Source organism: Molothrus ater, chromosome 5, assembly GCF_012460135.2.
Source record: "Molothrus ater isolate BHLD 08-10-18 breed brown headed cowbird chromosome 5, BPBGC_Mater_1.1, whole genome shotgun sequence".
NCBI lineage: Eukaryota > Metazoa > Chordata > Aves > Passeriformes > Icteridae > Molothrus > Molothrus ater.
In genome coordinates this window covers 62,752,885-62,774,888 of record NC_050482.2, presented here as the reverse complement: position 1 = coordinate 62,774,888, position 22,004 = coordinate 62,752,885, and the positions used below count along the sequence as shown (strand labels likewise).

Below are 22,004 nucleotides of genomic sequence, written 5' to 3'. Positions count from 1 at the left end.
GGGCGCCACAGCCCCAGTGGATCCAATGCACAGTACCAAGTTGAGTGTATCCCCATTTCAGGGTTTTCACTAAGCTGCTAACTACAGGATGAGAAAAAAAAAATGGCCAGGGATCACAGAAATACCAAGTGATCCTAACAGCTGCTAATGCAAATTCAAAAATATACCAAACCAGATCCCCCTGATAATTTCTGTTGCAGCCAAAGAAGCCATATATATTTAGGGCAGGTGAAACAGCACCAAGCTGACATAGTTACCTCTCACAAACAGTTCTGTGGAGCATTTCTCATCACCAGCTGTTACGTAATAGCGAGCATCGTCTGTCATCGTACAGTTATTGATGAATAAAATTCTCTGGTTACCTTTGTGCTCAAAAATGTATCTGTTTGGACAGGAATGCAGCAAAGACATATTAGCAAAACTTCTGGACACCTTTTGTTTTATGTAGAAAGTGCTGTAGGGATTTTTAGAGGCAAAAATACTAGGGTTTACACAGTACTGGGAAAATTGTCCTTGGAAGCAATTTCCAAGTTTCAACAGAGCTGTCATAGACTTCTAGCAAAAAAAAGAGCTGTGGTGTAGAGTGACAATGAACTGCTTCTGGCCTGTTCCAAGATCCCAAGTCTGGGTGATATGAAAAGAAGAAATTAAAAAAAAAAAAGAAGCTGGAGTCAAATGATGGCAAATAAAATGGAGTCTGAAACTCTAGATGAGTAAAGCTGAAAATAACCAGTAAGAGGACACCATCACTCATTCCAACATTTTTGTGAAGTGTAATAATAGCCAAAGTTAAGAGGTTAATATTATTGGTAGGCCAGATGGCACAAGATATCAGTAATGGGATATGGGGTTTTGGTAATGGGATAGGAAGCCTTTCACCTTTATGTCACCAGTTTAGATCTGCTCCAGGTTTGTAATGACCAAAGCTCGTTAGCATCTGACAGCTTCTTCAGCTGCCTGGTAGAAATGCACTGGAGCCCTCAACCCAGCCCCTCCTGCTGGGGAGGATCCATAGAACTGCCTGCAAAACCCCTCTGAATTGCTCATGCCAGATATAGGGGCCAAACAAAAGGTACTCCATTATCCATTTTTTGGTGAATCATTAATTTTAACCAAAATCCTTTCTCGATTTCAACAGAATGAAGGAAATCTGCCTCATTTCTGTAAAAAGGCCTTTTGTTAATTACTATATTTTTTAACTGGATGGAGGAAAAATTGTCTAGGACTTTGTGCTGCTGAGAAACATTTGAGAAACATTACACTGTTAAGCACATCTTCCCCAGGTGCTCACGACTGATGGTGCAGGCTGTTGATTTCAGGGTGTTAACAGAGTAGTGAAAGGTGAGACAAAACTCATACCCCCTTTCCTGGGGTTTATGAGCCAGGTGTGTAAGTGTGTGATGTAAAATCTCTGCTCTTAGCACAAAATTACTGTAGAAAGATTGTGTCCACCTCCAGACACAGGACCAAGGACAAGTGATTTATTTATTGGCAGTGCTTCCTCATTTTTGAAAACTACTGAGTAGCAATTGGCACCACGTTTTTTTAAGAATCTCTAAGACTTTTGTCTTGAGACAAAGGGGACAATCTCTATTACATTTAGCCTACAGTGTACTTTTCTGGGTCCTGAGCAACGTAGCATCATTTGCATGCTCTTCACATCTTATGAAATTTAGCAGTAAAATTGGTGCAGCCTGAGCAAAAAGATAGATTTGGGCAACACACTTGTCAAGGGAGTAGATGTGTGTCCATTTTACTGCTCACATATGCTAGAATCACTTACTTTGCACTTGGTCGTATCTCTTGGCCATTTTTATACCACTTGAGCTCCACTGTTGGATCTGCTAGCTCCACCATGAATCTTACTTTACCTCCTTTGTCCACCTGGTATGCAGGATCGAGGCCTTTGGCAAAAGCTGTTGTGGAAGTCAAGTGTTATTTTAACATGAGATCAGAAAACAAGAACATGGATGCTAAAATGACACTGTATAAATCTCATCAAATCTGTCAGAATACATGTGCACCATGTTATGCATCACAAGATATTCTCACACTGGTCTGCATGGAATCATCTAGAAACACTGGAATAAGCACAAAGCTGTGCACATCTGGTTATCCTGACCAAGATCAAGCTGGCATCTCTTCAAGACTTTGCAGAGTGATTGTATTCCAAACAGGACCAGCTAGATGCATGAAATGAAACACATAAATAAAAATGAATGTGTAGTATCATAACATATATTATGATGTGAGGTAATGGATGAGGAGAGAGGGTGTATCAGGCAGCTGGATTACAGCTGGATTTGTGGAGAACTTCACCCACATAAAAGGATCCCTCCAGGAAACCAGTGACACAGGAAATGTATATACTGCATCCAGTTCTGAAATGCTGTCCAGGAACAAGCAGATGCCACAATAGTATAATGGGCAGTGCATTGTATTTATATGTGTGTGCAAACATGTTCTGTGGCATATACGTGTATTTTATATACACATGTATGTGGATGTGACAGCCTGGTCAGAGAGGAGAAAACGGGTTTTGTTTTCTCACAGTGGACTTGTGAGACTTTTTAGGGAGTCGTAGAAATGATGATAATTTGTTAACAACCACCTGCAGGTGGTGTCTTTCTACTCTGTTTTTATGTTCCTCTCAAGGACTGTGAGAAAGATGGTTTTGTTAGCTAGCCAATCAAGGAGAATGCGTCGAATCTGTCTATAAAAGAGAGGATTTTTCGTATTAAATGTGCTTCTCCTGCAAACCAGCCTTTGAGTGAACTTGTGTCATTTCTGGCTCAACGGTGACACATGTATACATATATTTCTGTATGTAATTACATGCTATTCAGTAGGGTTGATGGGGAAAGACAGGCTTGAATGTCCTCACCCAGTGCAGCATGGCGGGTCTGTGGTACAGCTGGGATTTCTGAGCAATGGAGATTAAGTGCAAAACGAGATTATGAAAAGCAGACACCGCCTGTGTATGAAGTGACCTGTGTTTAGAGAAGATGATTTTGAAGGTAACACAAGGTCTAATTTCTGTCAAATAGCACCTTTCCATACACCTGGGGGACATTGTTCCAGATGGAACCAGTGTTTATCTGAGAGGGAGGGATGCTTTAGGTAAGCACTGAACTGGATAAGGTATTTATGCTTCCACCATGGACCAAATCTTCCTTCTGATTAACTCCTTGCAGGAACGAGTTGTAGTGTGAAAGCTCCCTTGTGTGGAAGTGAGGCATATTTGGGTTTTTAAGGTGAATGGCTGTGTGTGAGCAATGAGCACAAGAATGGCTGTGTGTGAGCAATGAGCCCAGGAATGGCTGTGTGTGAGCAGTGAGCACAGGAATGGCTGTGTGTGAGCAGTGAGCACAGGAATAGCTGTGTGTGAGCAATGAGCACAGGAATGGTTGTGTGTGAGCAGTGAGCACAGGGATGGCTGTGTGTGAGCCGTGAGCACAGGAATGGCTGTGTGTGAGCAGTGAGCACAGGGATGGCTGTGTGTGAGCAGTGAGCACAGGAATGGTTGTGTGTGAGCCCTGAGCACAGGAATGGCTGTGTGTGAGCAGTGAGCACAGGAATGGCTGTGTGTGAGCAGTGAGCACAGGAATGGCTGTGTGTGAGTATTGAGCACAGGAATGGCTGTGTGTGAGCAGTGAGCACAGGAATGGCTGTGTGTGAGCAGTGAGCACAGGAATGGCTGAGTGTGAGCAGTGAGCACAGGAATAGCTGTGTGTGAGCAATGAGCACAGGGATGGCTGTGTGTGAGCAATGAGCACAGGAATGGTTGTGTGTGAGCAGTGAGCACAGGAATGGCTGAGTGTGAGCAGTGAGCACAGGAATGGCTGAGTGTGAGCAGTGAGCACAGGGATGGCTGTGTGTGAGCAGTGAGCACAGGAATGGCTGTGTGTGAGCAGTGAGCACAGGAATAGCTGTGTGTGAGCAATGAGCACAGGAATGCCTGTGTGTGAGCAGTGAGCACAGGAATGGCTGTGTGTGAGCAATGAGCACAGGAATGGCTGTGTGTGAGCAATGAGCCCAGGAATGGCTGTGTGTGAGCAGTGAGCCCAGGAATGGCTGTGTGTGAGCAATGAGCACAGGGATGGTTGTGTGTGAGCAGTGAGCACAGGGATGGCTGTGTGTGAGCCGTGAGCACAGGAATGGCTGTGTGTGAGCAATGAGCACAGGAATGGCTGTGTGTGAGCAGTGAGCACAGGGATGGCTGTGTGTGAGCAGTGAGCACAGGAATGGCTGTGTGTGAGCAATGAGCACAGGAATGGCTGTGTGTGAGCAGTGAGCACAGGAATGGCTGTGTGTGAGCAGTGAGCACAGGAATGGCTGTGTGTGAGCAGTGAGCACAGGGATGTTCTGCCCCATCCTCACCTGCACTCTTCTTCACCTCCCTGCGCATGCGCTTCAGGCGCTTCAGCATGCCCCGGAGGTCGGTGATGCCATACTGGAACGCGATCTTCTCGTACTCGCTGGGGTTCGCGTTCTTCAGCAGTTCCCACACGTCCACCTCGGGCTCCTCCTCTTGCTGCTTGACCTCCCTGATGTTAGCGAAATAAAATTATGGGGGAAGAGTTAGTGAGGTTTTATCACACCATAAAAAGTAGGTGAAGCTGAATCTATGGTGAGGCTAGAAATGTCTTGGCCAAAATTTGAAGGCTGCCATTCTATCTTTTTTATTTCATTCACTATGAGTGGAGTAGCTCAGAATGGCATTCACTCCTTACTTTACACTTCTTCAAGGCAGAATTTGAATGCAAGCTTTTAATTCGTCCTTTTCTGATACAATCAGTTATGAGAATTTTTATATTGCCTCAATGCTTTCAAAAAAATACAGTTTGAAAATGTAATAGCATACAGGTTAATCCCACTTAAATCAGTTTTATCTGCTGTAACTTGAGTGGAATCAATCACAATTTATGACGGCACCACTGAGTGTAATCTATACATTTCAAAATTATATAGAAATGTTTTCAAACCCTGAGTCCCTGTAATTGCTACTGTGGTGACTGGTGACAGGACATTGAAGTGCAGGGGAATCTGTGTCTGTTTATAGTTACGCCAGTGCTTCTCAGCATTACTTAAAGTTGTCAAATGAATAGGAACTGGAGATTTCCACACCAGCTTGGACTTGAAGGATCTGTTCACTTCCAGGTGTATCTCAGTCTTAAGAGCAGGAAATGTGTTCAGAGGCCTGTGTGAGGAATCACCTTTACACAGAAGTTTCAGAACTGTATTTACTATCTGCAACTCCAGGCTAAGACAACCAATAAAGAGAAGTATAATTATTTTTCTCAATGGCAGCCATTAAATGATAGAACAATGAAAGCATCCTAAACAAAATTGTATTTTTTCAGACTGACAATTTAGCTCAAAAAAGTGAACTGCTAGAACAATACTGGAATTGAAGAAGAAATCTAGATTTTTCCTTCTGTAATATCAATAGGATCAGACCAGGATCATTCCAATTTGACTTAGCCTGTCTAACAAAATCAGTACTTTTGAGACCAGAGCGAGTAAATAAACATCTGAGAAATAAAAAAATACCAAGTTTTGCAGTGAGGCACTGTTAGAGCTGAGCTTTGTGGAGTCAAAGAGAGGATTTTCTTTGACATATACAGAAATAGCACTAAAGACCATGAGAATCTCTGCACGGTTGGATGAGGAACCATGGAAACTACTTTGCTGTTTAGTCCATGAAGTTTATTAATTTTCATAATATCTCTGTAATTTTTAAAAAGAAGAAAGGTTCTCCCTGAGCAGTCTTTCAAAGAGAATAAATCTGAGACAGCAAGGTAAGTTAGAGAATCTCAGGTATGTAATTTTATAATTTTTTCCTTTTATCCTTTCCATCCACTCTGGGGGAATGCAAATTAAGCTCCCCTGTAAATCAGGCAGTGGTTGAGAACAAGGATCCTGATTTTCACCCAGACTGGAAGACTCAATTTCAGGCTCATTTTCCACTGGCATACCTGGAAAACGAATTTTGTTGCTTAGAGCAAGCCAACTTTGTTCTGAGACCTCAACAGTTTGAGCTGAGGCCAGAGGCCTGAACAGAGCAAGGTCTTTCCTAAGCAGACTGACCTCTGACCTTGCCATGAAATCACTTTCAGGTCTCTTTCCTAAATATGTGCATTTTGTTGCAAGATGTCCTTGGAAAAAAACCCCAAAGAATCAAAAAAAAAAGAACAACCCTAACAACTAAAACAAAAAAAAAAACCCCAAAACAAAAAAAAAACCCAGCAAAACAAGGACCTAAATATTTGAGTGACTTTAAGATCTTGTGCGTCTTGGAATGTCATGCTGCTACAGATCCACTGCATTGACAAAGAATATCCAGTCATAATGTGGCTTACTGAAATAAGACTTGATACATCTGCCTGCCAACCAGCAGAAAATTAGAAAATAGACAGTATATTGATTGTATGCATTTAGGTTTGGTTTTTTTTTTTTTTCTAAAAAAAAACTGTTTCAAATAGTATGAACCAAAAGGGAAAAGTTCTAGGTTTTTCCTTGGTCATACAACCATAAAAAAAGGAGAAAAAAAGCACCTCCAACATTGCCTGTTGTAAAAATTGAAATAAAACCATGGATTTGTGTTCGTAATAATGGATATTAATATCCACACACATGGATATTAATATCCACACTGTGGCTTAATTAACAATTTTATTCAATTAAGCTCAGAAATATGAGGTTGCATTTCAGGGCCTGAAGCAAGGTGAACCAATTTGACCAAAGTCAAATAATGGTGTCTAAAAACCAAATATTTGCTTTATTCATTAAACACACAATAGGTATTCCATGTTTATAAGGCTGTACAGTATTTATCTTACAAATCTTAAGAGTTAATTGTTAGTAAAGTGATATCATGTCTCTTAAATCACATTTATCTTTCCACAAAAACACCAAGAACTCTCACATGCATCTTTCATGTTACTATGGAAACACCACACAGGCGGTCATGAGAACTGGCATGGCAAGTCTGATTAGTAGGATGAAAAGACAAACTGAAGGTCCTAATTAGGGATGAGAAGATTGAAAAAACAAAGACCTGGTGGATTGGAATTGGTGGAGGTGATTCTTTGTCTACTTTCAGCTTCAGCTTTTCCTGTGTGCTTAATTTAATTGCTTAAATGCTATTCTCGCCCTCATAGCCAATGACCCCTTTGTGACCTTTTTATGTAATTAATGCTACAGATTTTCCTCTTTCAGAGTAAGTAATAGATGAGATAAAGGATATAATTCCTTTTCAAGTTCTCTGTGATCAGCTGTCATTGATTTCCATGGCATATAGAATTTCTCTGCTTGATTTTAAAAGATGATGAATTAACTATCTTGTCTTAACCTGGTGAAAGACTAAACTGGGTTTAAGATCTGAGATAACTAGAGACATAACCATTGTTACACCAGATTTTCAAGGAAAATCAGAGAAACATGTACCCCAGGTTTTTTTTCCATCAAAACATTTGAGTTAAATAAAACATGACTGAGCATTTGTGTGTACATATTTTAAAAAAGCTACAAAGAATTATACCACTATCTATGACTTGAAAGCATGAGATATGATTTTTTTCATATCAGGATGCTTCTAAAATCAAGTGAGGATGTACCCACAGAGATAAATTTAACCCTTGCAGGTTTTTTTTACTGTTGCACCAGACTCAATTTTCTGTACTGCTCATCCCTGTGTAGGAAATTTCCCCCCTCTGTTTTCCATGCAAACACAAAAGAAATAGCAAGTGAACTAAATGTTATTGGGCTCTTTAGGCTGAGGCTCACTTCTTCTCCCAGCACACTCAAATCTGAGGTTTCTTTTCTGCACGCTTAGAGGTAAAAATAACAGAACATTTACATATTATACTATGAGAATAAAAACCAGTTAGAAACATTAAAAAGCTGAAAGGTCACAAAAATCCTTAAGGAGTTATTAATGCTACACCTGACTGTTTCTGTGGGTGAACCTAATGGTTTGCAATCCACACCTGCTCACTGCACCACTTGGTTCTCACCTACGTTTCAGGAGACCACTAAAGTCAAGTTCTCCTGCATCCTCTTGTCCTTCACCACTGTTATTAACAGAAAAAGATCAAATCTTTGTTTAATACAGGAAGACTTAGACAACACTCACAACTTCTCATACACTCAACACTGTCCAGAAACACAAATAACTGTATAAAATCAACACAAACTTGTATGCTTTTTCACACGGATTATGTTTCTGCAGGCGCTTGTGAAAAATAACACAAAGGTTTGTATTGCTTCTTCTTATACTTTGGTGGCAAATTTTTGTAACTGAGTACATAAATTTGCCAAGGTTTGTGTTAGACTTCAGTAACACAAACAAATGGCAGCTAGTCAACACAACCAGCTTTGTTTTTCATTTCTGTAGTGGACAAAACAAAGGGCTTGTGCTGATCTCTTGCTGTGAAAACAAAGATTTGCATTGCTGGGTGATGCTTTTAACAATGCATAACTCTGTCAAATACTGATTGAAAAGTACTTAACCTTTAAGATTTTACCTTTCTCTAAATGAAGGGAGAAAACAGTTATAAAAAAGAATAAAAGAGAACATTGTCCATTTTTACAGATAGAATCATAGTCCTATCAAGGTGCATTTCTTTCTATGATGTGATCTTTAGCAGAATTACCTTATCATAGAGCACATTTAGATAAAAGAAATGTCCTAAATATTTGTAAAAAGGGAAAAATAGTGCAAATCTTAACTGAAATGAAGCCAATGTTTAATCAAGATTTTACATGTAAGATATTACTTAGAAAATCAGAAAATTCTGAGATATCTTCATCTGCTTGGGCAGAGTAGTTACTGCATTTTTAAAATGTGCTAAAGAAGGAAATGCACCTTGAATGTAATATCTTTTGTATTTATCTTCAAATTAACCCCCCTAAATAAAAGCAGTTATCTCTGAATTACAGCTTTACTTGTAAATTAACAAACTGCATTCATTATCTGTTTGTAAAGTATTTTCATTCTATATATTCTTTATATATTTCATCACAAAGAGATGACACCTATACTGGTTAGAATTGCTACTTTATCAGAAAGATAACAAACCTTAAGACACAATGCTTTATCTTACATTTTCTGTACTATACTATTTTCTGTTTTTCCTTACTGATGGTATTTACTGTTTACTGTAAGGTAACAAAGCCAGATCCTGTCTTCTTCAAATCAGTGTGAATTTTCTCTCTGCTTTTAATCAGTGCAGGATTGAGACCACGAACTTTCATATTGTGGCTGACAGCTTTCAGGAAACATGCAGTAGAATATTTTAGTGAATGAAAATATATTTTTAAAATCCTCCAAAGAAACATATATTTAATTGACTGAAATATTCAATCTTCCTTTAAATTAATGACACTTGGAATTTCACAGTAGGGGTACCTAATAGCATATGTACTGTCTACGTGTTATAACTTTCATTCTAACTACCACCAATTATTCAAAATCCCACTTCTTTCATCTGTATTTACAAATACAGTTTTATAAAGTACTTGATACAGTTGCCTGACACAAGTTCTGTGCATGCTATCAATGTCCATTACTGAGGAGCTGGATAGGATCATTGAAGTTACCTTCTTTTGAAAGCAGATCTGATGTCAATGGATGGAGCAGCCTGGGAAGATTCTATGAAATAATGGTAACACAGGAATTAAAAACACAATTTGGATCATTTATGTAACCAGTGTGATTTGGAATATGAAATTTGTTCCATTTCTTCCTGAATGACAGCATTTGTGCTTCCCCTTTGGCATTAGGTTCTGCTATCTGCAAAGATGCTCAGTGCTAAGTGTGTCATTTCTCTGAAGTACTTTCTGCAGTTCTGCATAGGAGATTTGTTTCTCTGGTGTTTCTCTCCATTTCCCTGCCTGCCTTATTCACAGGCTCTGGCCTTTTTTGTCTCCTCACTTGCTATGCTTTCTCCCCTGCTGGCATCTTGTGCTCTCTCGGTACACTCAGCATCAGAGGATGGTGACAGAGTCAGTCTCCTCTGCAGCTACAGACTCACATTTATTGTCAGGGCAAGGAGGAGTTCATTCCCCTTGTGGGGATTACCCCTTTGGGACAGCCTGGATCAGATTAAATGGTTCTGATCCACAGAGAGTGAATGGATGGAGCCAGGCTGGCCCTCTGCCTTGCTGACCTCTGAGCACACACACAAAGCCCTGAGTTTTGTGTGCCAGAGCCTGATTTGAGTTCAATACTGGTTTTACCTGCCAGCTTTTCTAATTTTTGGATAAATGTCTCACATGGTATCTATTCCAGTCTTCATTTAGGCAATAAATTACAGATACAGGAATATTCTCTGAGCTCTATGCTAAAAATGTTCACTTTAAGTATTATTTCATTTAAAGGGTCTGAACAAAATGAATTGTCATTTCAAATCTTAAAAAAATAAAGAAAGAAATCCTTATAAATCTTTACAGATACCAATGGAACCTTACCAGTGACTTCAAGGTCAAAAGAGCAGCTATCAAATTTGTCCTTGTAAGACACTTCACAGCGATAGTTCCCTGCATAGTTTTCCTTAGCTTTGATGATCTGCATCTCAAATGTATGAATCTAAAAATCAAGCATAGTCATTCATTAATGTGGGGAATGCATTTGCACAAGTCAGAAGTTAAAACATGACTCTTTCAGACATGCACCAGAAATGGGGAACAACTCAAATAATGGGCTCTGAAAAGAAACTGGAACCCAGAAATGGCATCAGAAAATTTTGATTTCCCCACCATTACTTGTCCTGAGTTGGGAGAGCAGAAAATCTGCTTCTGCAGAGGGTCAAAGATGACCACTGAAATCTGTGTGGGGAAGCCAGGGTTAGACTCCACTGCTCTTGAGCAGTGTTGTCTTAAACTGATGTCTTAAACTGTTGTCTTAAACTGATCTTTAAGCTCTCTTTGGAGCTTTGCCCCCATAAGAAGGAAAAGTGAAGACACACCTTGGTGTGACGCTCGAAGGACTCCTTCAGCTGCAGGTGCTTCCCCGCTTTGCTGGCCAGATCCATCCATTTTCCTTTAAACCACTTAACATTTGGCTTTCGGAGAAGATCTTTGGCTTCTACTTTGGCTATAAATGTAATATTCCCACCTTTCAGAAAGAGAAAAGAATAATGCATCTGTTGAGGAACATGTGGTTGGTCACTTGCATCTCTACAAGTTCCCTTCACTTCTGTTCCATTCAGCCATCCTCTGTTCTACCACAAAGTTAAGAGTCAGATGGAGTCACACCGACTGTGAAAGTGCTGCAGTGGTACAGAGGTTAATGAATTTGGGTCTGGTAGCTTTCTGCTGCTCCTCTGCATAAGATCTTCTTGATAGATCAATAACAGTGCAGCCAACAGTATCAAAATAACCCCAGCTTTCTTCCCCAGAAACTGTACCTCTTACAGTTTCTGTTCAAGCTAGTTCTTCCTCAATGTCTGCAAAGTAGGGCAGGAAGGAAGCTCACTTCTGAACTTTCTTCTTTTCTGCCATGACAGAAGCAGAGAATCTGGGGATCTGTCAATACCATGCTCAGTAAATTATTAGAGTTTGAGCTTGTCTTGAATTAAACATTTGGGGTTTGCTTCTCTGAATACAGTCCTTTTGCCCTCAGAGTGGAGTTCACATCCAGCTAAAACCAGAGGCAGTACTTGCAGCTGAGGGCAGAAGCTGAGTGCCACAGAATCTGCACACACCATTCCCAGCTCTGCCTCTGTCTCTGGCAGTGGCTTTTAGTTTTGTTCCCAGGCACTTACCAACACTCACTGTTCCACTCTGAGGTTTCTCGACGAATAAAGTGGATCTTTGGGCATCATCACGTTTTTCTGACTCCTCTGGAGCTCCTTCTCCAAGAGACCATACTGAGATGCAGACAGAGGGGGAAATATCAGTCATCTGAGGGTGTTTTACTCCCTCCAAAGTACACTTACCTGAACTTCCTAAACTCTCTAGCCCTAGCACCTTTCTCTTCTGATGTCCTGAAAGACATGTGAGCTTTTGTTCACACTGACATCCATTGCTTGGCTGTCACATTGTGTACAGTTCCTGCAAGAGCACTACCTCTGTGGTGATGGAAAATGAAACTCAGGGAGGAAGAGAGGGCAACCTGATCAGCCAGGACAGGCACTGAGCAACTTGAAGGGCACCAGCATTCAACCATGAGTGCTTTACAGAGGTGATGCACAACATCAGCTCTTTGTTTTTCAGAAGAGATGGAGGTTCTGAAAACACAAACAGCTAGAAGCACAGAAATCCCTGCATCTGATGCACAGTTTCAGTGGATCTCTCTCAACCCAAATTAAGTCCATTGTACAAGCTGGTTCTTCCTCTATGTCTGCAGAGTAGGGCAGGAATGAAGCTCACTTCTGAACTTTCTTCTTTTCTGCCACAGAAGCAGAGAATTTAGGGATCTGTCAATACTATGTCCTGCCATGTGAATTTTATGTGAAATTTTATGGAAAAAGTAGTTTGTATGGAAATTATTGTGAAATATGTTCAGACACAGCAGCTTCTCTTTTGGAAACTGGGACTTTGGAACTGAAAAGGAACAGCAGTACTGAGAGAAGCAGCAAATGAGTGCTCTCCCCAGGGCAGAGCACTGTACCAGGAGGGCTGTGTGTTTCTGATCTCTCTGTTTGTCTGGACAGCCCTGGATTTGTGCTAAGCCATTACATCTTGTATAAAACCATGGTCAAAACTGATTCCTAGCAGAAAGTACAAGGAGAGAAAGGCAGTGAATGCCTGTCTCTTTTCTGCTCACTTTCTGCAGAGAGGCAAAGCTCATGTCTCATATTCCAATCTGAAGTCCAAATGCCACCTCTCTGTTTTTTGAGGAGTTATTGCCAGTACAGAGGGGAAACTAATTAAAGTGAGAGGTCAGAATAGTCTTTCTGATATGTAGCAATTACTGCTGTGGGAACCTTTTCAACTCATGAAAATTTCTACCAGCCACAAATGTGACACAGCTCATGGCAACCATGGGAAAATGCAAACAAATTGGTTTTATTATCCTAAAGCCTGTTAGGAATTTTAAAAAGGTATCAAAATACTGGATAGCTTTGCTATGAAGTCATAGTGTTTCAGTCAATTGTGGGTGGTGTGCCTAGCACCTCTGTATATGCCTGCTTGTACAATAATTCTCACAGGTAAAGACATCCATGTATATACACACATGTATGTACACATATATACACACATACATGGAATGATTTACACAGACATAAATGAACACAAATATATATAGATACAGATCTATATATACTCTCTATAATCTAAATTTTTAGATTATACCACTCAAACATGGCAATATATGGAAACAACATGAGAACAAGTGAAGGTTACTAGTAGTAAGAGGATGAAGTGATGATAGCACAGGATCTGGTCACGTGCAGCAACAAACCTAACACGCCACGGGGTGAAATGGAAAAAGATATTAATGAATGGAAAAATGATATTAATAAATGGAAAAAGGCTTACACAGAGTCATTAATTTGGTACCACATAAAGGAACGCCTAAATATTATCATCACCTCTAGATATTAACACTTCCCTATGTATTAAACAAAGAGAAGGGGGGGTGGGTTTGACGCGGGCTGGCATAGGCGGCTATGCCAGGTCCATAACCATGGTTGAAGTACCAGCTGCTCATTTTGTTCCAGAGGCTGCAAATCCTGAAACCACCAGAGTGGGTGCAGTGTGGGTTACCTGCCAGGGTAGGAAGAAAGAGGTTATGATGATTTTGCTAAGTTTTCCCCACCGTCCTCTGAGGTGTGAGAAGAAGCCATTCTCCTACAGTCTTCTGGGACCTGTGTGTGGGATTCCCAGTCTTCTGGGACCTGTGTGAGGCTGAATGCAGGAATGGAATTCCTGTAGGCTGAGGAGGAATGGAACAGCTATGTATCTATCTATACAGACACAGATATAGATAGATAGGTATGTATGTATGTGCCAAATACATGTCCTGTTCTGTGCAGCACAGCCTTCTCGCTCCCGCTTTAGCTGCTAGAAACATATTTGCCCTGATACTTTGAAGCATTTCAACAGCTACAGTTTGCTGCTGTCTAAACAACAAAAATAAAGTATTATCTTTTAAAAATAAAGTCTAGAAAGTATTTTTTATTATGTAATTTTGGGAGTGTTTCATCATGTTTCTCAGGAGGTCTCACCTGAATCCTTTCTTTCCGCTGGCTTAGACATCCCATCTGAAAGGGAAGAGCAATTTAGATGACACCAGCTCAGAGATCACAGCTTAACTGGCCTCAGATCACTGGGATTTTAAGAACATTGATTCTTCATACAAGAAGATTAGACTAAATATTTGGGACCATATCCATGAGGAACTACTTGAAAACCAAAAAAAATGTGAACAGCTAAGAAAAACCCCCAGAAATCTTCCCCAATTTTCTCTAGAAAATCTAAATTAGTTTAATTCCATTGAAGAGTTTCTTCAGAAAGGTTACATGAGGCTGATGTTTTTTCAATGATTTGTGTAGTTCCAGGTAACAGAGGAATTTCCATTCCCCAATATTTGTCTGAGGGACAGTATTTTGATTATTTAAACAGTATGCTTATTTATCTGGAGTTGCTTTTGGATCTACTAACCAATATTTTACCTTCCACTGGGGGGTCTACTAAAGACCTCAAGACAGGACTGGAAAGGGATTTAACTGTTATAAGGGTCTTGTATTTCTGAACAGAGGTTAATAAAATGTAGGGCACTTTGAAAATTTTTTAAAGTCGTATCTTTTGAGTTCAGTCTGCTGGTTTGGACTCTTTCTTCATTAATATTCAAGAGAAAAATACATACATACATACATACACACACAAAGCATTATCACAGTCCTAACCTGCTGGTGGAGTACTAACTGAGGTGTCATCTTCATCTGTGAAAAGAAATACAAATGAAAAAGCACATGAAGAAACTGAAAGCACAGGCGATCATCTGCTTTAAAACAACTACATGAAAATGTAAAACCTGCAAAAGAAAGGGAAATAAATTGCAATATTCAGGAGCATTCACAATGGAAGATTCAAACTGATGAGAGAAGCTTTGCATAATTCAGTAGCTGAAATGGTAAACCTTGATGTTTCAAGCAAGTAAAAAACAAAATGAGATGTGGACTGTGATCTATGATTAAATCATGAGTTTATATGAGAGCTGCGGAGTGATTCTGTTTGTTAGAGATGTAATCCACAGTAATTACGATAAGAAAGCCACAATGAAATGAAGGAGAATCACATATCTAACCTGAGGAAGATGTCATTTCTCTGATGACCACGTCTGCAATTAAAATGTGCACCACATATGCATTCAGCATTATTAAATCAAGATATGAAAAAGTTAAAACTAGTCCCCTCTATTTATACTTTGTCATTTCTATACTATAATGTTAATTTAAAGTTCAAGGAATACACAACTCAGTTTTTCCTCATATCAACAGGAGAATAGTTTTAAATAAGGAAAAAACTATTATCACCATGCTGGATTTTCCTTTTTGAGTAAAGGTTGACTGTCATGAGGTATTAAATAACTACAAACAATTGTTACCCAGATATTTTAAAAAGTTTAATCAGATAGAATATGTTGAGACTTATATTTATAAAAATCAAAAGCCTGAGAAAAACATGAAACTGGTGTTAAATGGAAATAAGAAATCATGATTATTAGAAAACCAGAATAAGGTAAAGACCATCTTTACAAGTGTCTCTTTGAATTTTAGATGTTGACTAGAAACCTCAGAGATCAGCTTTGATAAAAATAAACAAAAAGTTCTTAGTGTCTTAAAATCCTAGTGGTAAAAAGTAAGGAAATAACCAAAGTATCCTTTGAAAGATAAAAATAAACTAGAGATATTTAGGATTTAATAGAGAAGTTATATGAAGATAACATGTTTGTATGCAGGATCAGAAAATAATCTGTAGAACACTTCAAAATGGAGAACAGAGTTAAACAAGAACAACTTTGGAAAAATATAAACCCACATCTTTAAAGATAGTCTTTTTGGGGGTTGGATTTTTTACATCTTTTATTTGTGTTTCCGTAATGAAATTTTAAATCTGAAGTTATCCTTTGATTTTGACCTTAAAGTTATAATTTATCGATATTTTTTCAAGGAAAAATTTCATAACTATGACAAAAGCACATATGAAATATAGTTGCATTTTCATTAACCCTGGCAATATTGAATTTTTGGATTTGTTTAACCACTGAAGGGTAATTAAAAGTCTGTTAATATAATTTGACTGCTTCACCATAAGGTTTTACTCATTCCTTTTTAATGATTCATCAAACTTAATTTTAAAAATCCCTTGGGAGGAGGATGAAAGTTGTAATTGTATGCCTACACATAAAGGATTAATGTGTTACCTTGCAAATATCTTTTCTTATTCACAGAAAATAAAAAGAATAATAGAAGAGTTCTCATGAGCTGCATCATCCAATGCCACAAGCAGATGTTGAAAATGTTGATTTTCAGTAAAAGCACAGTAATGATTAAGTCATGTCAGATGTTTTAACATACTGCATTAGCAGCTAAATGGATGCAAGGCTATGTGCTTCCACTGCAAATATTTCTCCATATTTCATGAAAGCATTAAGTGTACTTTCAGCTCTTTTGGTCAATGATGTCACCATTGTGATTGATGATGGCTCAAAGAGCCATTTGACTGAAAAAAAATAATTAGGACCAGCATAAAACATTTGATGTGATGCATCCTACATGAAGATGTATGATAATCAAGTTATGAAAGGACCACTCAGTTTTCTCATTCATTTAATCATTTGGAAAAGTAAAAAACCCAAAAAGAAGTTATTAGTTTTGCAGGGGGATTGCTGGGGTTTCTCCAGGGTAATCTCTCATTTTTCAAACAAAATGTTAACATCAAAGACAAACAAAGGAAACAAACAAACATGTCAGAAGTATAAGGATGAAAGCCCAATTGAATGTTTTAGAAATGGAAAGAGTATGAAAACACTACATGCTGGAGGGATTGTTTTGATAATTGGGTAATTATCAATCCATCACTCCTTCTATCTCAGGCTTTTAGGACAAAATTGACTGACTATTGGTTCAGCAGCTACAGCCAATTCAGTTTCTGTGATGAATGATTGTTCATGCTAAAATAAAGTCTATTTGAAGATTAAGAAAACGGCAAAAATACCATATCTGTTAGTAGAACTATGATCACTAGTTCACTACCCTTTTCTTCTGCAAGTAAACTTTTAATGGGATTTATTTTTCAATCTGTTGCATGATAAGAGTTTGCTATGAGGAAATCAATTGATTCATTTGACAGTTGGCTGATAAGATGAATTACTCCACAGAAAACTTTATTCTTCGTCTATGGCACACTCCCATCAACATACAGGGTAATTATGTTTCATTTTCTTGTTTCTAAATGATAACATTACCTGTGGAGCAGACTGAGCTGTATCAGGAATAGATTCTTCAGGGTGAAAGAACTCTCCACATCTCCAAAGAAGCTAATCTAAACACACTTAGTGTAACCTTAACATTAAAATTTCTGACTGCTGGCACAGCAAATGTAGAAATACATGTCCAAAATAAAGAAATTACTGATTAATATATGAGCTGCTAGTATCAAGAATTTTATACCTATTTTCCCCTGATTTGAAACATCCCACACAAAATGGAAGCTGCTATTCTGCCATCAGCCACACTGTTGACAAGCTTAACATTGTGAAGGAGCGACAAAAACCAATTAATTGCATATAATTTTATTTTTCTATTCTACTGTTTGTGCTGAAATTACAGAGCACAGCAAGACTGAGAGTTTCAAATTTAGTTGACTTCAATTACCAATCTGATTTTCAAAGGGAGTGCAGCAGTCCCAGCAAGGGGACTTGGCACTTTGGAGATGGTAAATGAAGCACATACCCACAGGGGGGAAGTTTTAGTGGGGAGATGAGTGGATAAGTGAAACCTGGGAAAATACAAGGGTGACATGCAATGAACATTTTAGTAGATGGTCGGAAGAAACCTAAAGGAAAGCTATCAGTAAAATATACAGAAATTTTAGTAGCTCTGTGAGTGGCTGGATGGGACCTAAAAAAAGGAATGAGCAATTTGGTATTAAAATTTTACTGTAATTCCAGCAATGGGAACAAAATTATAACATACTCAATCTCTAAGATAATGCTAAAATTAAAAACAAAGACACAAGCATTTAAATTGAATGAATATAAGACAATGTAGTAAATTTGGAGGATTTTTGCTGATTCACTTTGTTTCTCCAAAAATAAAATGGATGATCACATATATCCTGAATTTTTACAACATTATTATAGATCTTTTGAAACTGGTTTATTTTATGAAAGGAAATTTTATGTTTACTACTCTGAGCTACTAATTTACAGGAAAATAACCATGAAATACAAAGAATTTACCACACTATTTTTCATTTCATAACTTTACAACGAACACAAAGGAATATAAATATGTAACTTCACACAGACAATAAGTACCAAAAAGAAATAGAACAGTAAAACAGACACACAGATAGGTATACTGTATCTTCCTAATTTCTGTTGTTAATATTTTCTTAGGGATGAGGTGAAAATGACGGACTACAGGATTTACATGGACTACCAAGATTTCTTTCCTAGATGTCAGGTTCCAGCACAGTCCCATTTCAGGTTCCTACAGTGTCTACAGCCTATCTCAGAAATTATCAGCAAACAGAGCACAACTGCTGGCACACAAGTATTGCATTATTGCTGTGGAATTCAGATATGAAATGTTTCCCATTTTGCTTCCATTCAGGGAAGTACCTAAAATCTGAAGATGCAGAAAGTCTTTTACATATAGCTTATATAAAAGCTAACATCTAGCTGGTTCTGTCATAATTTCCTTGCTGAACTGCTCATTTTCAAGTGTAAATGATTTTGGACAGGTTGGAAGAATGGAACCTTTTCCCTTTTTGTGAATTATGCTCACCATTATAAAGATTTTTCTTTTCCTGGCACACAAACCTGAAGGAATAAATCTATGAAAATACATTTTCCCTTATTTGGTGATATTCTGCAGTAAAACAAGAGCTGATAGGAACAACTGCACTGTAACTAATGTTTAGAAGTACTGAGTGTCTGGCAATGACATCTCCTTTGTTTTGCAGAGGTGACAGTTTCACTGGAGCATGGCAGAAGGTCATCTATCTATTAATATTCAGACTTCCATTGGCATTTTTATGGAGGCAACACCTGCCACCATGGGTTGAAACTGGGAAAATTCTCCACAGTAGGATCTCAAAGAATATTTTTTGGTAGGAAAAAAAAAATCCTCCTAGCAGGTTTCTCTTAGGAGGAACATTTTTCCTCCTAGGAAATACTTGTCTCCTTCCCTAAATTCAAAATAGAAACATAATAATGTATAAGAATATAATAGAAGTTTTGGATAAGTTACCTACCATGTTTTCATTTTTATTCAGTGAAATGTAGGCTTGTAAGCAGTGAGGAAATCACCATTCATGTTCAGTTTGGGAACAAACATTTTTCTCATATCCAAATTAAAGCAAGCAGAACTAACTGTTGGAATAGCTTGAGGCAAGACTTTCATCTTTTTTCCTATCATTAGGCATGCAAATTATTTCTGAATTGCATTTCCATTACCAAGTTGACAGATTTGATTACTCACACAAAAATTTGTGTGTCAAAATAATTGCTCAATGCAAGGATAACTGGCAAAATAGCATGCACTGAAGCCTGGTTCAGCATTCTTATTTTCAAAAGGGTACTTGAATCACACATTTTTAGTGTTTATATTTTGACTCTGCTGAGAAAAATAGCCATGCATGCCTTTGCCAAATAAATCTGCAAGTATCCAGTATACATCCAGTCTGTCTAAAAGAGAGGATTTGGTTTGGAGGACAGCAAAAACCAGAATACATTTTCAAGCAAGCCATTTCTTGATTTGCCATGAAAAAGCATAACCATGCCAGATGAAAAGCAAGCATTGCATCAGTTGTAAGCATATCTTGGTCTGCTTTAGCCTTTGATCAGAATTAAGTTTAAAAAAAGAGATTATTCTTCTCAAAATAAACTGACGGGGTGTTTGATTTCTATTTTGGCAGGGCTCCTACAAAAAGCAGAGAGTTTGGCCCAGTTCCCTCAATATGCATCCTCCTAACCAGAAGAATTGACAGCAGAACTAGAATCTAATCTCAGCAGCACAAAATTATGTGTTAAAACTGGAGCTGATTGTTGCACACGCTGCTGGTGGAACAGTTTTCTGTTTGTTCACAGCAGACACCTCAATCCCACTTTTCAGAGCCTGTAAACAGCTCATCTGCTGGGCTCCCAATGAGGACAGAAAGATGAAGGTGTGATTTTTTTATTTCAGATGAAAAAAAATCTGTGTGGCTTTCTGAAAGGTACAATATCAAGTTTCTGTGGTAGAACAGAAACAGCTTAGAGTGACAGTAGGACATTGTCCACTTTATTTAAAAGCAACCAATGTTCACAGTATCTGACTTTTAGCAAGCTTGGTCAGGGGCAACAGCCAGGCTCATTTAAACTCAGCTTATTGCTCATGCAAATCACTTATAATTTGATCCATTAATTGAACAGTCAATAAAAATACTGTTACTAAAGCATCAGTCTGGTTTGCAGGGTTTTTGAAGATATTCATGAGTATCATAATTTCCTTGGGCTGGCTAAGTCATGCAGAAAAAGGATCTAGGAAGCCTCATACCACACTTCTGAAATTTAGCTCCAAAATTCTGAATTAAGCTCAAACAATCCAGCATCAGAACAGCATTTAGTTTTCTTTACTGCCCATTTTTAAAGTATGGTTTCAGACTTACCTTTACCCTTTTCATTTCCACCCTCCTGTGGTGCTTTTTGTTCTGTGTAGGAAGTACAAGTATAGTTTTGAGAGGATCTTAAAGTAAAAAGAAAGACTTACACAGCATTTAAAAAGGCAGGATCTGCTAGTATTGGAAAAACAGCATTAAAGAATGATTGATATATGTGTATAGGTAATATACAGTTGCAATCCCATACAGCATTTTACAATCTGTGCATATCAATGCAAATTCTGTGTTTTGAACAAGTCATTTAAGACTGATGTTCCTGGACTCAGTGGAAAAAAATAAAAAGCTGGGTTTTTCAGGAGCAGCAGTTGTTAGTCTCTTGTTCTTGGGCTGAATTGCAAAAGCTTTTGAAATGAGTTACATATCATTGCTAATTAGAAAGAAATTGGATCAGACATGAGTTACTGCCACTCAGTTGATCCTGAAAAGCACAGAGAGAGTGTATTGAGGATATTCTTTAATTCTTTATCATCATCTTCATCATCAACATAGTCTTGCCGAGACTACTTGTATTTAGTTTTCTTGTTTAGAACTGCCAGCCTGTCCTCTACTCCAAGCAGGTGAATGTGAATTATTTTTGACCTCATCTGTATGAGGAAACTTGGACTGTGCTTTAAACAAAACAGCAATTTCCACACTTTCTCTATTCAAGATTTGATAGGATTCCCATTGGTTTTGGTTTCCTACTTCATTCAACCTAGAATGCTGTAAAGTCATGTGCTGACTTCAAGGTATAATCACTCAAATCCTGTTGCCTGTGAACAATGGCTTTCTGTGGCAAACTTACATGACAGCTGCCTGACAGAACATGGCTTTGGGTGATCCTAACATTGTCAGGATGGAATTAAGATAATTTTTGTTCCATGGAGAAAACATCTGCAAGAGCCAGTTGATACTCTGATTATCCTGATTTCTTGTTCACATGTGCATAGCCACATTATGAAAATTAAAGCTGAAACTTAAAAGGAAACACCACATTCTGGTAATGTGACAGATTCATGGATGCTTCTGTCTGGATTCCCTAAATTCCCAAGCTCCAGTTGTCAGGTTGTCCATCTTGGCCAGATGTTCCTTTTTTAATGGGACTTTTGCTACAGTAACACTTCATTTTCCCAGTAGGAACATGAATCAGAAGATTTCAGTGATCCTGGCAGATGGTAGCA

The 22,004-nt window shown here is 38.4% G+C and overlaps 1 protein-coding gene across 1 annotated transcript in view; it reads right to left on the bottom strand.

Annotated features, from left to right (window-relative positions):
* Positions 1-21,672, bottom strand: part of MYBPC1 (myosin binding protein C1) — a 48,859-nt gene extending 27,187 nt beyond the window's left edge. The window contains exons 1-13 of the mRNA XM_054514921.1: positions 21,629-21,672; positions 20,833-20,909; positions 15,260-15,292; positions 14,859-14,894; positions 14,178-14,213; positions 11,769-11,873; positions 10,971-11,119; positions 10,474-10,591; positions 9,604-9,655; positions 8,019-8,075; positions 4,381-4,547; positions 1,784-1,916; positions 258-382 (exon numbers count right to left, since the gene is read on the bottom strand). Coding sequence (XP_054370896.1) covers positions 258-382; positions 1,784-1,916; positions 4,381-4,547; positions 8,019-8,075; positions 9,604-9,655; positions 10,474-10,591; positions 10,971-11,119; positions 11,769-11,873; positions 14,178-14,213; positions 14,859-14,894; positions 15,260-15,292; positions 20,833-20,909; positions 21,629-21,672 — 1,132 coding nt within the window. The remainder of the gene's footprint in view (positions 1-257; positions 383-1,783; positions 1,917-4,380; positions 4,548-8,018; positions 8,076-9,603; positions 9,656-10,473; positions 10,592-10,970; positions 11,120-11,768; positions 11,874-14,177; positions 14,214-14,858; positions 14,895-15,259; positions 15,293-20,832; positions 20,910-21,628) is intronic.
* Between the last annotated feature and the right edge of the window lie 332 nt (positions 21,673-22,004).